Below are 15,776 nucleotides of genomic sequence, written 5' to 3' on the forward strand. Positions count from 1 at the left end.
CCAGACAACCGAGGGGGCAGGATGCACCTCCGCTCTTGACCCTAATGGGTCTGGGGGCAGTTTACAGTCACACTATTAGTGGTGAAAAATTATCCTCGCCTGCATCCCTGGGCAACACACAGACCTATTAATGCCAATCAAGTCCCACGCAGACCAGAGAGAGATTATGATCTAAGCAGGCCAGAGATGGAGAGATGGTATCAGCTCTCTGCTTTCAATCAATGCTGGCTGATTCTAATAGGCATTGATTGCATCAAAACCTTGATCCCAAATCGCAGATGTGATTATGTAATGGGGGGCCGTGACATTTTATTGAAAACAATGAGCCTGGCGGTACAGGCTGGAGGAAATATTAATCTTACTGTGTCATGTTACTGAACTCTGTCACTCCTTTGTGGTCATTTTTTGATTTATGATATATGTGTGTTGTGGCGATTACTTGTGACAGCTGAGCAGCTGTCTAACAGTAGCATGCTAACAGAAGTATGCTTGTTATGGTCGAATTGCATGTTTAGTCAGTGAATTAAATCCAGTTTTGTTTAAGGGTTAGGATTATTTTTTTATTATTGGCAGTCTGATTAAATTAAGAGTCAAGAAGTAGATGTTTAATGTTTTATGTTAAAAACATAAAATCATAAAAAACATGAATCGTTTTTAGCCGATTCCATCTTCAAAAATCGGCTAAAAACACATCTCTTCCATCTTTATTTGACCCTATAACTCTAACACTCTCTATTCTAATTCTATTCTTTAAAATAAAAATGGCCCCTCTTATGCTGCGTTCACACCAAACGCGAATAGAGCGTCTGGCGCGAATGATTTCAATGTTAAGTCAATGTAAAGACGCGTTTACGCGCGTCTGGAGGTCTCGCGGCGCGAATGAGGCGTTTAGCGCGGCGCGGAAGACGCGAATTCGCCTCATTCGCGCGTCTAGTTCGCGCGAATGACGCGAATTGACGCGCGAATTACGCGAATTGAGCGTTTCGCGCGAATGGTGCTTTTTGTGCATTTACGCGTTTGACGCGAATTCGCGTCTGACGCCCGAGTTGAAAAATTTTAACTTTGGCGTCAATTCGCGCCGCGTTAACCAATCAGGAGCCTGCTTGCTGCTGTGGCGGCAGGCCCGCCCGGAGTCACTCATTCTAAATGGAGGAACGACTGATATTATCAGTGAGCAGTCACCCAGAGATTTATGACACAAGTTCATATTTCTATAGAGACAGGAATAAAAAGGACCTCGCTTGGAAGAGTGTCGGTGAGGAGATTGGGCAACCTGGTAAGTTGTAAATACACATTTCACTTTTGAGTCACGTACACGTTTATCGACCCGCGGCCTTCCCGCCGTTTTTTACAACTATTTCCCCCCTACAGCTACTTTTCGCTAACAAGATAATGTGTTTATTCAGAGGACGTGTGCAGAAAAAAGTGGAAAAGCCTCAGGGACACCTACCTGAAGGAGAAGAGGAAGGAGATGGAGAAGAGGAGTGGGTCAGCAGCAGGGTCAGTGAAGAAGTGGAAGTACTCACAGATCCTGGGATTCCTCGAGCCCTTCGTCACCCCACGGGAGACCACCAGTAACATGGGGGGGGTCGAGGCCCAGGTCATAGAGTACAACCACCCCAGGGACCAGGGAGAGGGAGAGGCGAAAGCAGGGGATACGGAAACAGGTGAGTTTTCCAATTAAGCCAATTTACAAGGCATATATGCTGTCATTGTTTACAGATGAAGAGTATAATGTAATCTCTCTATGACTATTGTTACCAACGTGTTGTATTAACATATAGTATTGTCTTGACAGAGCCTACAGATAATGAAGAGACTGATCCTAGATCCCCTGCCGCTTCTCCTGTCTCCCCAGTCCCTGGTCCTTCACCCCCTGCTGCTGCACCCACAGGTGTGTGAAGGCAATAGTACAAACAATATTTGAACATGTTACGTGCAGAAAACATCAGTACAGTATCCACTCATAGCTTTAACATTCACATAAAGGCAAAACAATTTGTGAATTAGTCCCTTTACTAATAATCATTGTATTTGTAAATGCAGACTCGATTCTATTGCAATGTATGCCACCAATCATCTGCATACATACTTTTTAACTATGTTCATTTACATGTTTATCTTCCTGATGTTTATATGTCTGAAGTATAACTTTAATTATGTAAAATATGTTAAAGCAAGTTCAAAACAATTTCACACTTGTATTTAAGCACTGGCTATGTATGTCACTCACTCCCAATATCTGGACAATTTTGTTATTTCAATTATCATCTTTCTGTCTTATTGCACTGTGTGTTGTATTTTTGATTTCACAGGCCAACAGAGGAGGAGAGGCACCCGGCGTCCCCGTGATGGTCCGTCGGAGGTGGAGCAGACGCTGCTCGAGCTCCTGAGGCGTCCTCCAGCCCCACCACCACCACAGTCTGCTGATGAGCACTTCCTCCTCAGCCTTCTGCCTTTTCTGCAGAGCATGCCGCCTCATACAAAAGAAATTATAAAATTTAAAATGTACAAATTGGCGATGGAAAACAGCACCGTTGTGCTAAATTTGGAACAATCGGACCCCCACAGCCCACAGTAGGCTTTAAAAAAAATGAGGCAGCAGGCTCTGCAGGAAACGCAGAATGCCCTCCTTCCTCTTCTCCTACATTTTGTTCCCTGAGGCTCTTCCACGTTCCAAGCGAGGTCCTTTTTATTTCTGTCTCTGTATGTAAATAGTTTGTACATGTTGTATTTTTTTAAGTTTATATTCAAATTATTTTATGTTTGGCCTGAATAAATTATTTTGAAATATGACTAAATGCCTGGTGTGGTTCTAATGCACAACAAAGCAAGTGTTTTATCACATAAAAACTTGATTTCAATATATGACACATATTCATTTTGTATTGAATGCTATTTATTCCATATCTAAATCTTGATTATATGAAACATGTATTATAATGTAAAGACAACCAATATACTTTAGTGTGTCTGGACAGTGTTGTGTGAGGAAAACAAAGAAATCACAGGACAGGTTAATTACTTTTGGAGGCTGGCTCCATTCATCATCAAAACAAAAATAAATGCCAGATTATTTTACAGTAATAACCTGAACAAAGAAACGGCACAGACCTATAGAATTATTGATGAAACTCGCCAAACTGGGAACGCCTCCGGAGGGTCTGGTGGACCCAAGTACGGCGACGCTGACCCCTACGCCGCTGTTCTGCTCTCCAGAGCAAATACAAAGCGGTAACTCTCTCGATGAATGCTCGATCAACATCAGCCATCTTGCAAACAGACAACCGCCTAGCACTTGCCCCTCCCACAAGAAGCGGATTTCGCCTCGGACGCGCGTCAATTTCGCTTCAAACGCTTGTTTTTTACGCGCGTCTATTTCGCTCTAGACGCGCGAATGCATTCAAAATGTTCAAGCGGCAAACTAGACGCGGTAGACGCGAATTTGACGCTCTATTCGCGTTTGGTGTGAACGCAGCATTAGAATGAGCCATTTTAGGTAGGTGTGGCTGACTCTTAACTTTTATAAAGAATATCTCTTTGGATTTGAGACTTTAGTCTTTGCAACTTTACAGATCTTCTTTATGCAGCAAGAGCTTGTAACACTTCAAAGAGAAAGGAAAACTTGAAATCGCGTCATATGACCCCTTTAAAAATCGAAAAATTGTGAATCGATTTTTAACTGAATCGTGACCACAAGAATCGTTAAGAATCGAATCGTGAGGTACCGAAAGATTCCCACCCCTATATGTAACCAGCGAGGTCCGGACCTCGGTCATTTTTTCATGTTCAAAAATCTAATTTGTTCTCTGAATGGCTAGTTTGCTGTTTAAAACTCCTCATATGAATGCCTGCTTGTATCAGTTTAGAGACAGTTTGCAAAAATGTTTAGCATCCGTGAAAACGATCATCGCGATCGTGAACGTGTCTAGTGAGGTCTTTTCCACTTACTTTGACACTTTAGAAAGTTATAAAGTGGGAAGTTGCAGTTTAGCCAGCAATGTCTTTATCTTATCTTATTTGCAAAAGATCTTAAATAATTTCGGTTTATTTTTTATTAGTGCTGTCAAACGATTAATCGCATCCAAAATAAAAGTTTTTGTTTACATAATATATGAGTGTGTACTGTGTATATTTATTATGTATATATAAATACAAACACATGCATGTATATATTTAAGAAAAATATGTTATATATTAAATATATTTATTTATAATATAAAATATAAATATATAAATTTATATACATGTAAATATTTTCAAAATATATGCTGTGTATGTGTGTATTTATATATACATAATAAATAAACACAGTACACATTTTTCGGGTTTTATTTTTTTCTATAGCAATATCTGGCAACACTGCATCTGGCACTTAAACCGACAGAAATTTTAAAAAAGTCCACAGACGGGTTATTGCTGACAGGACAGCACATTCGGTAAGGCAAACGCAAAACATATCATGATATTATCTGTCAGAAACATTATCAATGCCATCTGTAGAACAAGTAGGTTACAGAATGAAATGAAACAGCCTACGCAAACACTAGCCATGAAGAAGTCTATGCTATTTCATTAAGTATCCTATAGTAGTTACATTTCACAAAATCATGCTAAAACATCCATAAGAGCACTAAACAAAGTTATCATCTATATAGCAATGATAAGTAATGAAAACTATAACAGTAGCATGTATTGTTGCATGACCCCTTGCATTTGATGCAATAAATATGGTAATCTATAATTTAACAGTGTTCAGAGATATGCATTGCTAAGGACTTAATTTGGACAACTTTAAAGCAGCACTATGTAACTTTTGGTGCTCTAGCGGTTAATAAACAGAACTGCACACATCCCGCGGAAGAACATTCCACCCGGAGCTACTTCTCTAAGTTTATGTCTATGGCGATTCAGATTTTCTCAATATATATAGAATGGGAATGTGTCGTCACAGCGGCAATGCATTCTGGGAATTTAGGTCACGGGAGCTAGTGAATGTAGAGGTTTGATATTATTTAATGTTTATATTATTCTACTTAAGATCGTGTTGGAGTGGTTAAGGCTCACTTTACATCATTTGCCATAGCCCTTTGCACTGCCTGTGTGAAAAACGTGCTTTTTTCAGCGTTAGAAAGCTGAAAAAGCAGAGGCAACGTTAATTCCTGCAGACATTGATAAGGGCTATGGCTCTTATCAATGTTTGCATTAAATACCTCTGCTTTTGATTAACGCTATGTTGATACAGTAAGCGTTAATCATTCCAACGTGATCTTAAGTTGAATCATATAAACATAAAATAATATAAAATGTCTACATTCACTACAGAACTCGGATGAAAGTTAAACTGAAACAAGATGTGTCTTAATAATTGATCTCTGTCTGTAGATTTATTATATACGGTGGTTTGCAGTCAACTGTAAGCCCTCACACCACAAATAGAAGAAAATCAAATATGGAAACGTTATCTTGCGGTATTTCCTGCAGACATAGCCCTTATCAATGTCTGCATGAAATACCTCTGCTTTTGATTAACGCTATGTTGATACAGTAAGCGTTAATCATTCCAACGCGATCAAGTTGAATCATATAAACATAAAATAATATAAAATATCTACATTCACTACGGAACTCGGGTGAAAGTTAAAATGAAAGTCGGCATGGTAAACAACTCAAATAAGATGTGTCTTAATAATTGATCTCTGTAGATTTATTATATACAGTGGTTTGCATTAAACTGTAAGCCATCACACCACAAATAGGAGAAAATCATATATGGAAACGTTATCTTGCGGCAGCTCGTTGATACCCAGCCACTTGTACCCAGCATGGATTAAGTTTAATTCATTAATTTATTTGATCGCTTGCATCGTTGTTTGTTCGGCATCTCTAATAGTAAGAATCTTCAACTTGGTTCATTCAAGTCAAGGTATTTATTTGCATAGCATCCACAATACACATCGTTTCAAAGCAGCTTCTAGTAAGTTCTGTTACCTCTATAATGGCTTAATTCTTTACACTGAGCAGTTTTACTGGGCAATATGACAATATCAATGATACATGATCCACTGTTTGAGATCTAGCTATGTATTCCCCCCTTTAAAAAATAGCCATGGTTTTGCTACTCTAACCAAAAGTGTTTTTAGCAGTTAGCATATCAGTACCACTGTGGTGAAGGAGACTGAATAATGAATATTTGCAGCCTCTCAGACAAACCACAGAGCGATTTTTTATTTAAAGAGATTTACTAGTCCGTTTTATTCTAAGAGTATGTAAGTTTTCAAAACATATTAATAGTAAGCGGTCTGCTTTTTCTGTGGTGATTTGCATGTGTTTACACTGTGTGCTCCTGCGCGTGACCTAAAACATGGCGGAATCCAGCGCGGCGTGACATAGATTTCAATTATCATATATATTTTAATTAATTAATTAATTTTTTATTTTATTTATTTATTTATTTTTTGCACCCTCAGATTCCAGATTTTAGAATAGTAGGAAAGGAAAGCTTATTTATTCAGCTTTCAGATGATGTATAAATCTCAATTTCAAAAAAGTGACCCTTGTGACTGATTTTGTGGTCCAGGGTCACATATATTATATCTACTGTGTTATGCTATAGTCTTGTATTTGTTTTATTTTATTTGTATTTTTTTCTGTTATTATGTTAATCTCAGAAACCGGTAGCCAATCACGGTGCGTAATTAATATTCATCATGATTTCGCAACTTCTGCCAAAGTCTGGCGGCCAAAGAAAGTCTTGTCGATTTACGAAACGCGGCTCCGGCTCGCCGTATGTGTTCCGCTACTCTAGCACGTGTGATGCGAACACGTTTATTATCGCTTTAACAGCGGGTTTTGTGCTGTCGCGTCCAGCCGGTCCAGTATTTTACACTAAAGTTTCCAAAAATCTCATCTTCAGTTCTCCTGGTAAGTTGAGCTTTGTTGCGGAAAGCGTGTTTTTGAAGTATGCGGATATTTGAGACAAACACAACACAGTACGATACTAACGTTATATAGAAAACAAAGCCAACTTGTTCTTTATTCAACGATAATCTTTGGGATTGTAGCCGCTATAGGTGTGTAACAAAATGATGTTCCTATCGTTAACACATGGTACATGTCGCAAGCGTGCATATAAAGATAACTGAATCTGAACTCTTGCCGAGCAGTTATACATTTGAGGGATTTTATACATATTTAGCAATAGTATTCAGAGTTACTACCACAGTTACTTCTCTTTTGTGTGGTAGCTTGGTGTAGTAACGAACATTGTCACCAAATAATAACTCAAAACTACAAAACAACATGATCGAAAGCTGTTTTACAGTAATTGGAAGTGATTAAATTGTTAGTATTTTTAGACGTAAGTAACTTGTTAAGAAACTATGGTTGCCATTGTGCCATGATTCACAATGTTGTCAAGGACGGCATCACATTTGGAAATGATCAGCTATAAATGTGACTCATGCATTGAAACCTTAGGACACAGTTTTATTTGTTCATCTGCAATGTGATTTGCTGTAAACCTCTGACTGTTTGGTGAGGACAAAATGTTAATAGAGACCAAAGAAACCCATAGATCATTTGATTTGATGTCTAGCCTGCAGCTTTCACAGACCTGCTTGTTTCTTCAGGGGATTGATGTTGTTGTCTCATCACTGTGTGTGAAGTGTTTGCTCATGACTTGGAGTTTGGCCAAGTGAGATTGCACTTAGGAATTGATCTTGATGTAAGCTGCTGTTTAACAAGAACAGATAAGATCGGTGTAACCTATAAATGAATCATGTCTTCTCATGTGTCCAGGGTATGATTGGCAGTATGAAGTATATTCTGGTGACGGGCGGCGTGATCTCCGGCATCGGGAAAGGCATTATAGCCAGCAGCGTGGGAACCATCCTCAAGTCCTGCGGCCTGCACGTCACAGCCATCAAGATCGACCCCTACATCAACATAGATGCAGGGACCTTCTCGCCGTATGAGCACGGTAACCCCACACCACTCGTCATAGACGCTCATTACACTTCCAAGAATATGTATCACTGTCAAATGTTGCAGTACATGTAAATCAAACGATCTGCTTGTGAAATGCAAGCATCACTATGCATTATTTGAACCAAACCCTGACAATAAGTATTCGACTTTGACAAGTAACTCGCATGCCTCTTACATTTGTGACCCTGGACCACAAAACTAAGGGTCAATTTTCAAAATTGAGATTTATACATCATCTGAAAGCTGAATAAATAAGCTTTCCATTGATGTGTGGTTTGTTAGGATCGGACAATATTTGGCCGAGATACAACTATTTGAAAATCTGGAATCTGAGGGTGCAAAAAAATCTAAATATTGAGAAAATCGCCTTTAAAGTTGTCCAAATTAAGTTCTTAGCAATGCATATTACTAATCAGAAATGAAGTTTTTATATATTTATGGTAGGAAATTTACAAAATATCTTCACGGAACATGATCTTTACTTAATATCCTAATGATGTTTGCCATAAAATAAAAATCTATAATTTTGACCCGTACAATGTATTGTTGGCTGTTGCTACAAATATACCCCAGCGACTTAAGACTGCTTTTGTGCTCCAGGGTCACATATATAAGCTGGTCAGGCTGAATATTTGCTGGTCAGGCTGATATATTGTCCTATCGTCAGCCTGTGAGATCGCAGACACACTATAGTATCGTGCTAATTTATTTAATTATTTAGAGTGAACCAACTCCAGAGTAAGGCTAAAAGCAGCCTAATGTTAGTGTAATCTATTAACTACACATATCTTTTTAGTCAAGAAGCATAATGTTATGTCGTAAAATATTTTTAATTTGACTGAATTTGTCTACTATAACATGACCGCGGTTTAATAAAAAAAGTTATTGATTATAAGGCTTACATTTCCTCAGTTATTCAAACAGCAGCAACAAGCAAAGAAGCTCTTTAAAAACAGTCCCATTATAGTCCGTGAAGCTGTCTACACTGCATGATGAATAAATCTCTTATACTTGCATCGCACGCACATCTGCATTTTGTTGTTTCTGATGAGAGCTGAATTCAGTCTGCGAGCGCTGAACAACAAAACTCTGACTCATCTGAATGACTCTGATTGGTCATTGCATTCATAAGCTCAACAGAATTGTGTGTGATTGGTTATAACGCGCAACACTGTAAAAGTGCGTGTAAAGAAATATGATGGAACAAATAAGCCCTACTATTAATTCTATAATACTAGCCTAATAATAATAATTATTGTCTTGATATCATCATACGGTATCTCTGACTATCGTCGATACACAATACTATCGGCACAACTGTAACATGTGGGTCAGATTGCAGACAGAATCTGAAATGCAAGTAAACATGTCTATTGTGGGACCTGATATAGAGACCTGTATAACTAGAGAGCCACTTTAAAAAAAATCTTAGCAATCGCCCCATACAACCTAATAGCATGGCAACATGCTAAAACATCTTAGAGACCACATTGCAAAAAAAAACCAACAACACCACCTTAGCATCACAACCACTCACTACTTCAGAAAATGTAAAGGTGTATATAACAGTTATAAAATGTCATTTATGTGGGTGATAGTTGAGTTCTGTGGCCTGTGTATGAATGTGATGTATTCTGTCTTGTGTAGGTGAGGTGTTTGTTTTGGATGATGGGGGAGAGGTGGATTTGGATCTGGGCAACTATGAGCGTTTTCTGGACATCAGGCTCACTAAAGACAACAACCTGACCACCGGAAAAATCTACCAGTCTGTCATCAACAAAGAGCGCAGGGGAGATTACCTGGGCAAAACCGTACAGGGTGAGTCTCATATTAAAGGTGGGGTAAGTGATTTCTGGTAGCCAATGTTGACATTTGAAATCACCAAAACAAACACGCCCGTACCCCAAAAGGGTCTCGCCCCTATTTTGATAGCTCCGCCCCACACATATGTTCGCAACCCAGGCAACGATTAGTTCTGTGAAACAAAGCAAAACCAATGTTACACCGTATCTACACCGGACGCGAGTGGCGCGGCACGACAAAATACTATAGAACTCATGCAGACACGATGTTACTCACCTATCGAGAAGAAATCTGATATTTACACGGGTCCTACTTCTTGCCTTATTGCCTTAAGCCTTCTGTTGTTCCGCAGACGTTTTCCTCTTTTGTTTTTTATCCACCATCTCTTATCTTTCTGTCGCTCGGCTCGGACTGAACGCTCTCTCCTCCACATCATGAGTAGACACGCCCCTTACTGCTGATTGGCTACAAGTTTGTTTTGCTATTCGGCCCGAATCAGTTATCTAAAGCGTTTTTGAAAAATCGCTTGCCACACCTTTAATGTGTTTATAACAGTCTTACTTTCTAAACGGCCTATTTTAGGATGAGTTCACACTTGAAATTGGTTCTTTTGGTCTGTACCAAAAAAGAAAACGATACATTTAGTCCTGGTTTGCTTGGCGTTCATACTGTCATTTTAAACACTGAAGATAAAAAATACAGAACAAAAGGCCTAAGGACAAGGTCACAACCTGATTGGACTGCGTGTATATTTTGCACAGAACTTACTTACAAGAACTAACGATGCTGTATGCTGGGCTACATGCATTTATAAACTGTGAAGAACTTAAAACAGCACCGGGAAGTCCTCTGTTGCACACACAAACCAAAATCTGCTGCAAGGAGATTTGTTTGATTAAAGGTGGACCGAAGCACCCTGTAAAGATGGGTCTCGGTTCGGATGGCAGCATTCATGTATTTTCAGATGAATCACACTAATAAAGCAACTGCACCAGAGTTTTAACCGAACCAAACCTGCCAAGTGTGAACACCCCGTTAGTGTTAAAGTTCCTGTCCATGCCTGCCTGCCCCATAGATGTCCACTGTAAGTGCGGTTTCACAAACTGTGTTGGAAAGAGAAGCTGGCACGTCTATGTTCTCCACATGGTTCACAGTATGCTCATTCGTTCCAGTGGTGCCACACATAACCGATGCTATTCAGGAGTGGGTGATGCGTCAAGCTAGAGTTCCTGTAGATGATGACGATGTTGAGCCCCAGGTCTGCGTCATTGAGGTGAGAAGAAGAGCTGTGCTGCGGTTCTCTAAAGCATCATAAGTTGATCCTAGAGACCATTGATAGATAGGGATGGGTGATATCTTATCGTTTGTGATATACCGGTAAAAATTCTCCCTACGATAAGAATTAGTCTTCCCGCGATAATAACAATAAAGTCTAGTTGTTGACATTTCTGTGTGCGAACATGCGGAGCGACATGCCGGAATGTGGACTTGAAAATGAGGAGGAGTTTATCGCTAAATGAGGAGCTGCCTCTACAATCTGGAACTGGTTTGGTTAGGGCTGTAATGTTACAGTGCGACAAAAATCGCAGTGTTTCCCGTACATTGATTTATTTGTGGCGCCCACCACAATATCAAAACTGACCGCCACAAATAGATTTTCCAAAAGGCTTTGACTTCGTTGAGTAAACTGAGCACTGCTTTTCACTGCATTTCAAAATCGAAACCCGGTGCGGGTGTTTTTATATCACTATATTTCTAAAGGAATCCGACTTTCTTCAGAAAATTTTGGATGTCATTTTCATTTCATCTTGCATGTAATATCTGATAAAGCAGGGTTTGTGAGCAGAGCGCTGCTTTGTGTACAGCCGTTACTGGGGAAACCTCTATCTCTCCCGCTCTACAAGCGCCTCCTGCTGGCCGAGAATAAATTTGCATATATATGCCGCCACAAATAGACTGCAAGTCTGTGGGAAACACTGAATCGTCTAAGCCTTGAATAAATGTACTACAGTATAGGGCTGCACGATAAATCACGCTAAATCACAATGATTTCTCAATCGATATTATGCAAAAGCTGCAATATTCATGCGTGCATCTTGTCAGTGAAGCACGGTTCTGTGATCAGCAGTAAATCTCCATCCGAAGGCCAGAGGGCAAACAACTTTATTATCGCAGCGCGATTTCGTAATATCGATGTATAATATAGATGATATCGTCTGCAAATTTTTAATTTTTTTTATGCTTGTCAGTGAACTACGGCTCTGTGTAGTAAATGCTGCTCCATCTGAAAGCACGTGCTGGAGATTTACTACTGATTACAGAACCGGCTTTACTGACAAGATACGCATGAATATCGCATGCGATTTATTGTGCAGCCCTACTACAGTAGCATGTGTGCGATACAGTTTTACATGTGTATGAGCCTGTTGCCCAACAAAGATATCATTTATTGACCTGCTTTTTGTCCAAATTAACTTCATAACATGGTCGAGTGTTTGAAATAACGTTTTGTGATCAGACGTGGTTTCATATCACAGAACGAGGCAGAAATCATACTATTTTATAGTATTATATACAGTGATAAAGGCTATGTCGATTAGCATTGCATTATAAATATACTTTATCCTTATAAAAATACCCAAGATTGCTTGAAGAACACAGATAAACCATATATCGTTGCTATCGTATGTTTTATTTTCTTCAAGTTTCCTCAATTAAAACTTCTCTATCAGCGTTTTATTCGGCTACAGCGATAACTGGATTTCCTGGAGTGTAGTCAGTAGTATTACTTCTGTGATGCATATGTGGAGTTTCTGCGCAAGGGCGCCCTCCGGCTTCCAGTATGAATTAAACATTCATTACATTACGTGTGTACTCAGTAATGCTCACAACACCCTATTTTGGGTAAAAATAGGAAAGATAATAAATTTCTCTAAAGAAACAGGATTCCCTGTGTCATCGTCATTGATATCGTTATCGCAATAAATACTAGAAATTACCGTGATATGTTTTTAAGCCCGTATCGCCCATCCCTATTGTTAGATCTACTTAGGCTTACACTGCTTTTGGGAAACACAGCCCTGGACACTTCATTTGATAAAATACATGTTTTAACAGGTTTCTGATGATTGAGGCTTTGATGTGTTTTTGCAGTTGGGCGGTACGGTCGGAGATATAGAGAGCATGCCTTTCATCGAGGCCTTCAGACAGTTCCAGTTTAAAGTGAAGAGAGAGAATTTCTGCAATATTCACGTCAGTCTGGTACCACAGGTCAGGAGTCGTGTTCACATTTCCACACACAGAGCAGTGCATGAGACCATATGTCATATGAGCGTATCATACACATGCCGTGGTAATGTGAGTGACATACTGTCTCGTCCGTGATGTCCAGCCCAGCGCTACAGGAGAGCAGAAGACCAAACCCACGCAGAACAGTGTGAGGGAGCTCAGAGGACTGGGACTGTCACCTGACCTGGTGAGTCAAGCTGCATAGAGCATTTCTGCATGCAATTTCTGTGTGTGTGTGTGTGTTCGTTTTTTTTTTATTCCACAGTGGATGAATTTCAGTGAATGACTTCTCAGAAAGGGCTTTTTTATGTGTTTCATTCACTGTCAGCTCACTAAAACCCTGTAAGAGAAGTTAAAGGTGTTGTATGTAATTTTTTTTGACTGTGCTAAAGCATAATATTTGCAGATATTTAGGAAACATGCAAGTTCACATACTTTTTTTTTCTCCAAAAAACAATACCAAAGCTGGTTATTCTACTTTGAATTTTGTGACAGAATGTCTGTTTCTGTGTGACTCCGCCCACTGCCAGTTTACCTAATAGGATTTTAACACCCTGGGTTGCCAGTTGACGGAAAACACAGAGTATTGCAGTCATTGAAGCCAGCAAACGAACTGGGTCAGAGACTGCAGATTCTGCCCGACCTAAAAAGCCTCGGCATCCATCTAACAAAACTCTATGACTAGAGGAATTTTAAAGGGGTCATGACATGGATTTTTTTATTTTAATGTTTCTTGAGGTTTACTTATGTTAAAAGTTTTTTGCGCTAAAAAAAAGTGGAAAAAGGATTATTTTCCACCCTCATTCTGACCCTCTGTCTAAAACGGCCTGTTTTTAAGGGGGGGGTCCTTTAAGGCTTCTCAGTAACCGGCCACTGTTATGATTGGCTAACGTCATTGCATAGAAACAGTATCAGTGTCCCTTGCTACGTATTGCATGTTTTGACAACATAATCAAAATAAAACCATAATTTCCAGACAAAGCATTATGAAATAATTTACTTGCAGTTTGTGATGCAGCTGCAGTCAGTCAACAAATGTTTCTTTGTGAACGCTCCATGACACTGGGCCTCGTTTACTAAAAATACTATGATCAATCATCTGACACGGTCAGGGATGCCATTAAAAATAAACTATCCACTTGTTCCCGACACTGGGATCCTTCTGATATCTGTACAAAGCCGCGAACGAGAGCTGTTTAAACCAAACGCCTCTCCATTTGTCCGATTGACAGTAGACTCGATCGCGTGGACGGTGTCGGAAAGTGAACGCGCATCTGTGTACTGTATCTAATGTAGACAAGATAGCAGCAGTGATTGTAATTTCTATTTGTTTTTGACTCGTCGCGACGCTCGCATTCAGCGTAATTTGTCATCTTGCACCTCAGATCCAAAACGAGCTGTTTGTATTAAGCAAACAAAGACCTCTTCTGTATCATGACCCCATTAAAACTAAAATAAAATTAAAATATATCCATTCCAAATCCTCAATCTTGCAACCCGTGTGAACATTAGGGTGGGAGAAACAACTTCCAATATTTTGAATTTGGACTGCAGTACCCATTTCAACCACTAGCTGTCAATAAATGACATACTGCAGCTTTAAATGTTTTTATTCATGTTCCCTTTAAAAGTAGCACATCTACAGCTATCAAAGGAACATTTTTGTAACAAAATTACCACGTTTTTTTTGCATAAGGACTGTTAGTTTTGTGCATGTGAAAGTTACAGATGTTTAGCCTAGGGCTGCACGATTAATCGAATGTGATTGTCATGCGCATCTTGTCAGTAAAGCCGATTCTGTGATTAGTAGTAAATCTCCATCATGTGCTTTCAGATGGAGCGGCATTTACTACACAGAGCTGTAGTTCTCTGTAAGCAGTTAAAGGGTTAGTTCACCCAAAAATAGAAATTAGGCTGTGTTTTACTCACCCCCGATGCATCCTAGGTGTATATGACTTTCTTCTTTCAGACGAATCCAGTTTTGTCGACATGCATTGATCATACAGTTTTTTATGGCGCTGTTTTAAGTGTTGGAACAGGTTTGTAGTATTGCACCGTGTCGTTGCAATAATCATTTCACAGGTCTTGCAAATTACCTTGCTCTGTGACACATCTTCTCTCCTGAATCCAAAATACTCTCAAATGACTGATGTTGAATTTCTCTTTGGCACCAAATCATTTTTATTCTGACCTGCATCCATATTTTATGTTCTTTCCTCCCGTTCACCTATTCTGTTCTCCCGCTCAGCTTCGTCGTAATTTGCATTCTGATTGGTTAACATCTTAAACATGCGCACAAGAACATAAATAAATTAATAAATAAAATCACAGCCTTATGCGGTTTAGAAATCGCATGAGCTCAAATCGCGATTGTTTTGCGATTGCGATTAATTGCACAACCCTAAATGGGATCTAAATGGGGATTTTTTTATGTAGCCTAGGGCTGCACGATTAATCAAATGTGATTGTCATGCGCATCTTGTCAGTAAAGCCGATTCTGTGATTAGTAGTAAATCTCCATCATGTGCTTTCAGATGGAGCAGCATTTACTACACAGAGCTGTAGTTCTCTGACAAGCTACGCAAAATCGCGTTCATAATCGCAGACGATATAATCGCGCGATGAAGAAATAGTCTGTGATAGGGCTGCACGATAAATCGCATGCGATATTTAACACGCATCTTGTCAGAAAGCCG

General features: G+C 39.5%; 2 protein-coding genes across 2 annotated transcripts in view; both read left to right on the forward strand.

Moving 5' to 3' along the window:
• Nucleotides 1–772: 772 nt before the first annotated feature.
• On the forward strand, nt 773–2,843 carry LOC107708717 (uncharacterized). Its single transcript, XM_016513014.1, has 4 exons — nt 773–1,276; nt 1,407–1,667; nt 1,799–1,894; nt 2,316–2,843. Exons 1-4 carry the CDS (start codon nt 1,147–1,149, stop codon nt 2,579–2,581), a joined length of 753 nt encoding a protein of 250 aa, XP_016368500.1. The 5' UTR covers nt 773–1,146; the 3' UTR covers nt 2,582–2,843.
• A 3,934-nt stretch (nt 2,844–6,777) lies between these two features.
• Nucleotides 6,778–15,776, forward strand: part of LOC107708718 (CTP synthase 1) — an 18,539-nt gene continuing 9,540 nt past the window's right edge. The window contains exons 1-6 of the mRNA XM_016513015.1: nt 6,778–6,924; nt 7,801–7,981; nt 9,637–9,807; nt 10,965–11,065; nt 12,946–13,062; nt 13,184–13,267. Coding sequence (XP_016368501.1) covers nt 7,804–7,981; nt 9,637–9,807; nt 10,965–11,065; nt 12,946–13,062; nt 13,184–13,267 — 651 coding nt within the window. The 5' untranslated portion in view covers nt 6,778–6,924; nt 7,801–7,803. The remainder of the gene's footprint in view (nt 6,925–7,800; nt 7,982–9,636; nt 9,808–10,964; nt 11,066–12,945; nt 13,063–13,183; nt 13,268–15,776) is intronic.

This window comes from Sinocyclocheilus rhinocerous, unplaced genomic scaffold (assembly GCF_001515625.1).
Source record: "Sinocyclocheilus rhinocerous isolate Xijiao unplaced genomic scaffold, SAMN03320098_v1.1 scaffold54, whole genome shotgun sequence".
NCBI lineage: Eukaryota > Metazoa > Chordata > Actinopteri > Cypriniformes > Cyprinidae > Sinocyclocheilus > Sinocyclocheilus rhinocerous.

Excerpts from the sequence above, each read along its gene's own strand:
- LOC107708717 (XM_016513014.1), top strand. The coding sequence starts at position 1,147 with ATGGAGGAACGACTGATATTATCAGTGAGCAGTCACCCAGAGATTTAT. Across the intron at positions 1,277-1,406 it reads TGAGGAGATTGGGCAACCTG|AGGACGTGTGCAGAAAAAAG; the intron begins GTAAGTTGTAAA and ends GTGTTTATTCAG. Across the intron at positions 1,668-1,798 it reads AGCAGGGGATACGGAAACAG|AGCCTACAGATAATGAAGAG; the intron begins GTGAGTTTTCCA and ends TTGTCTTGACAG.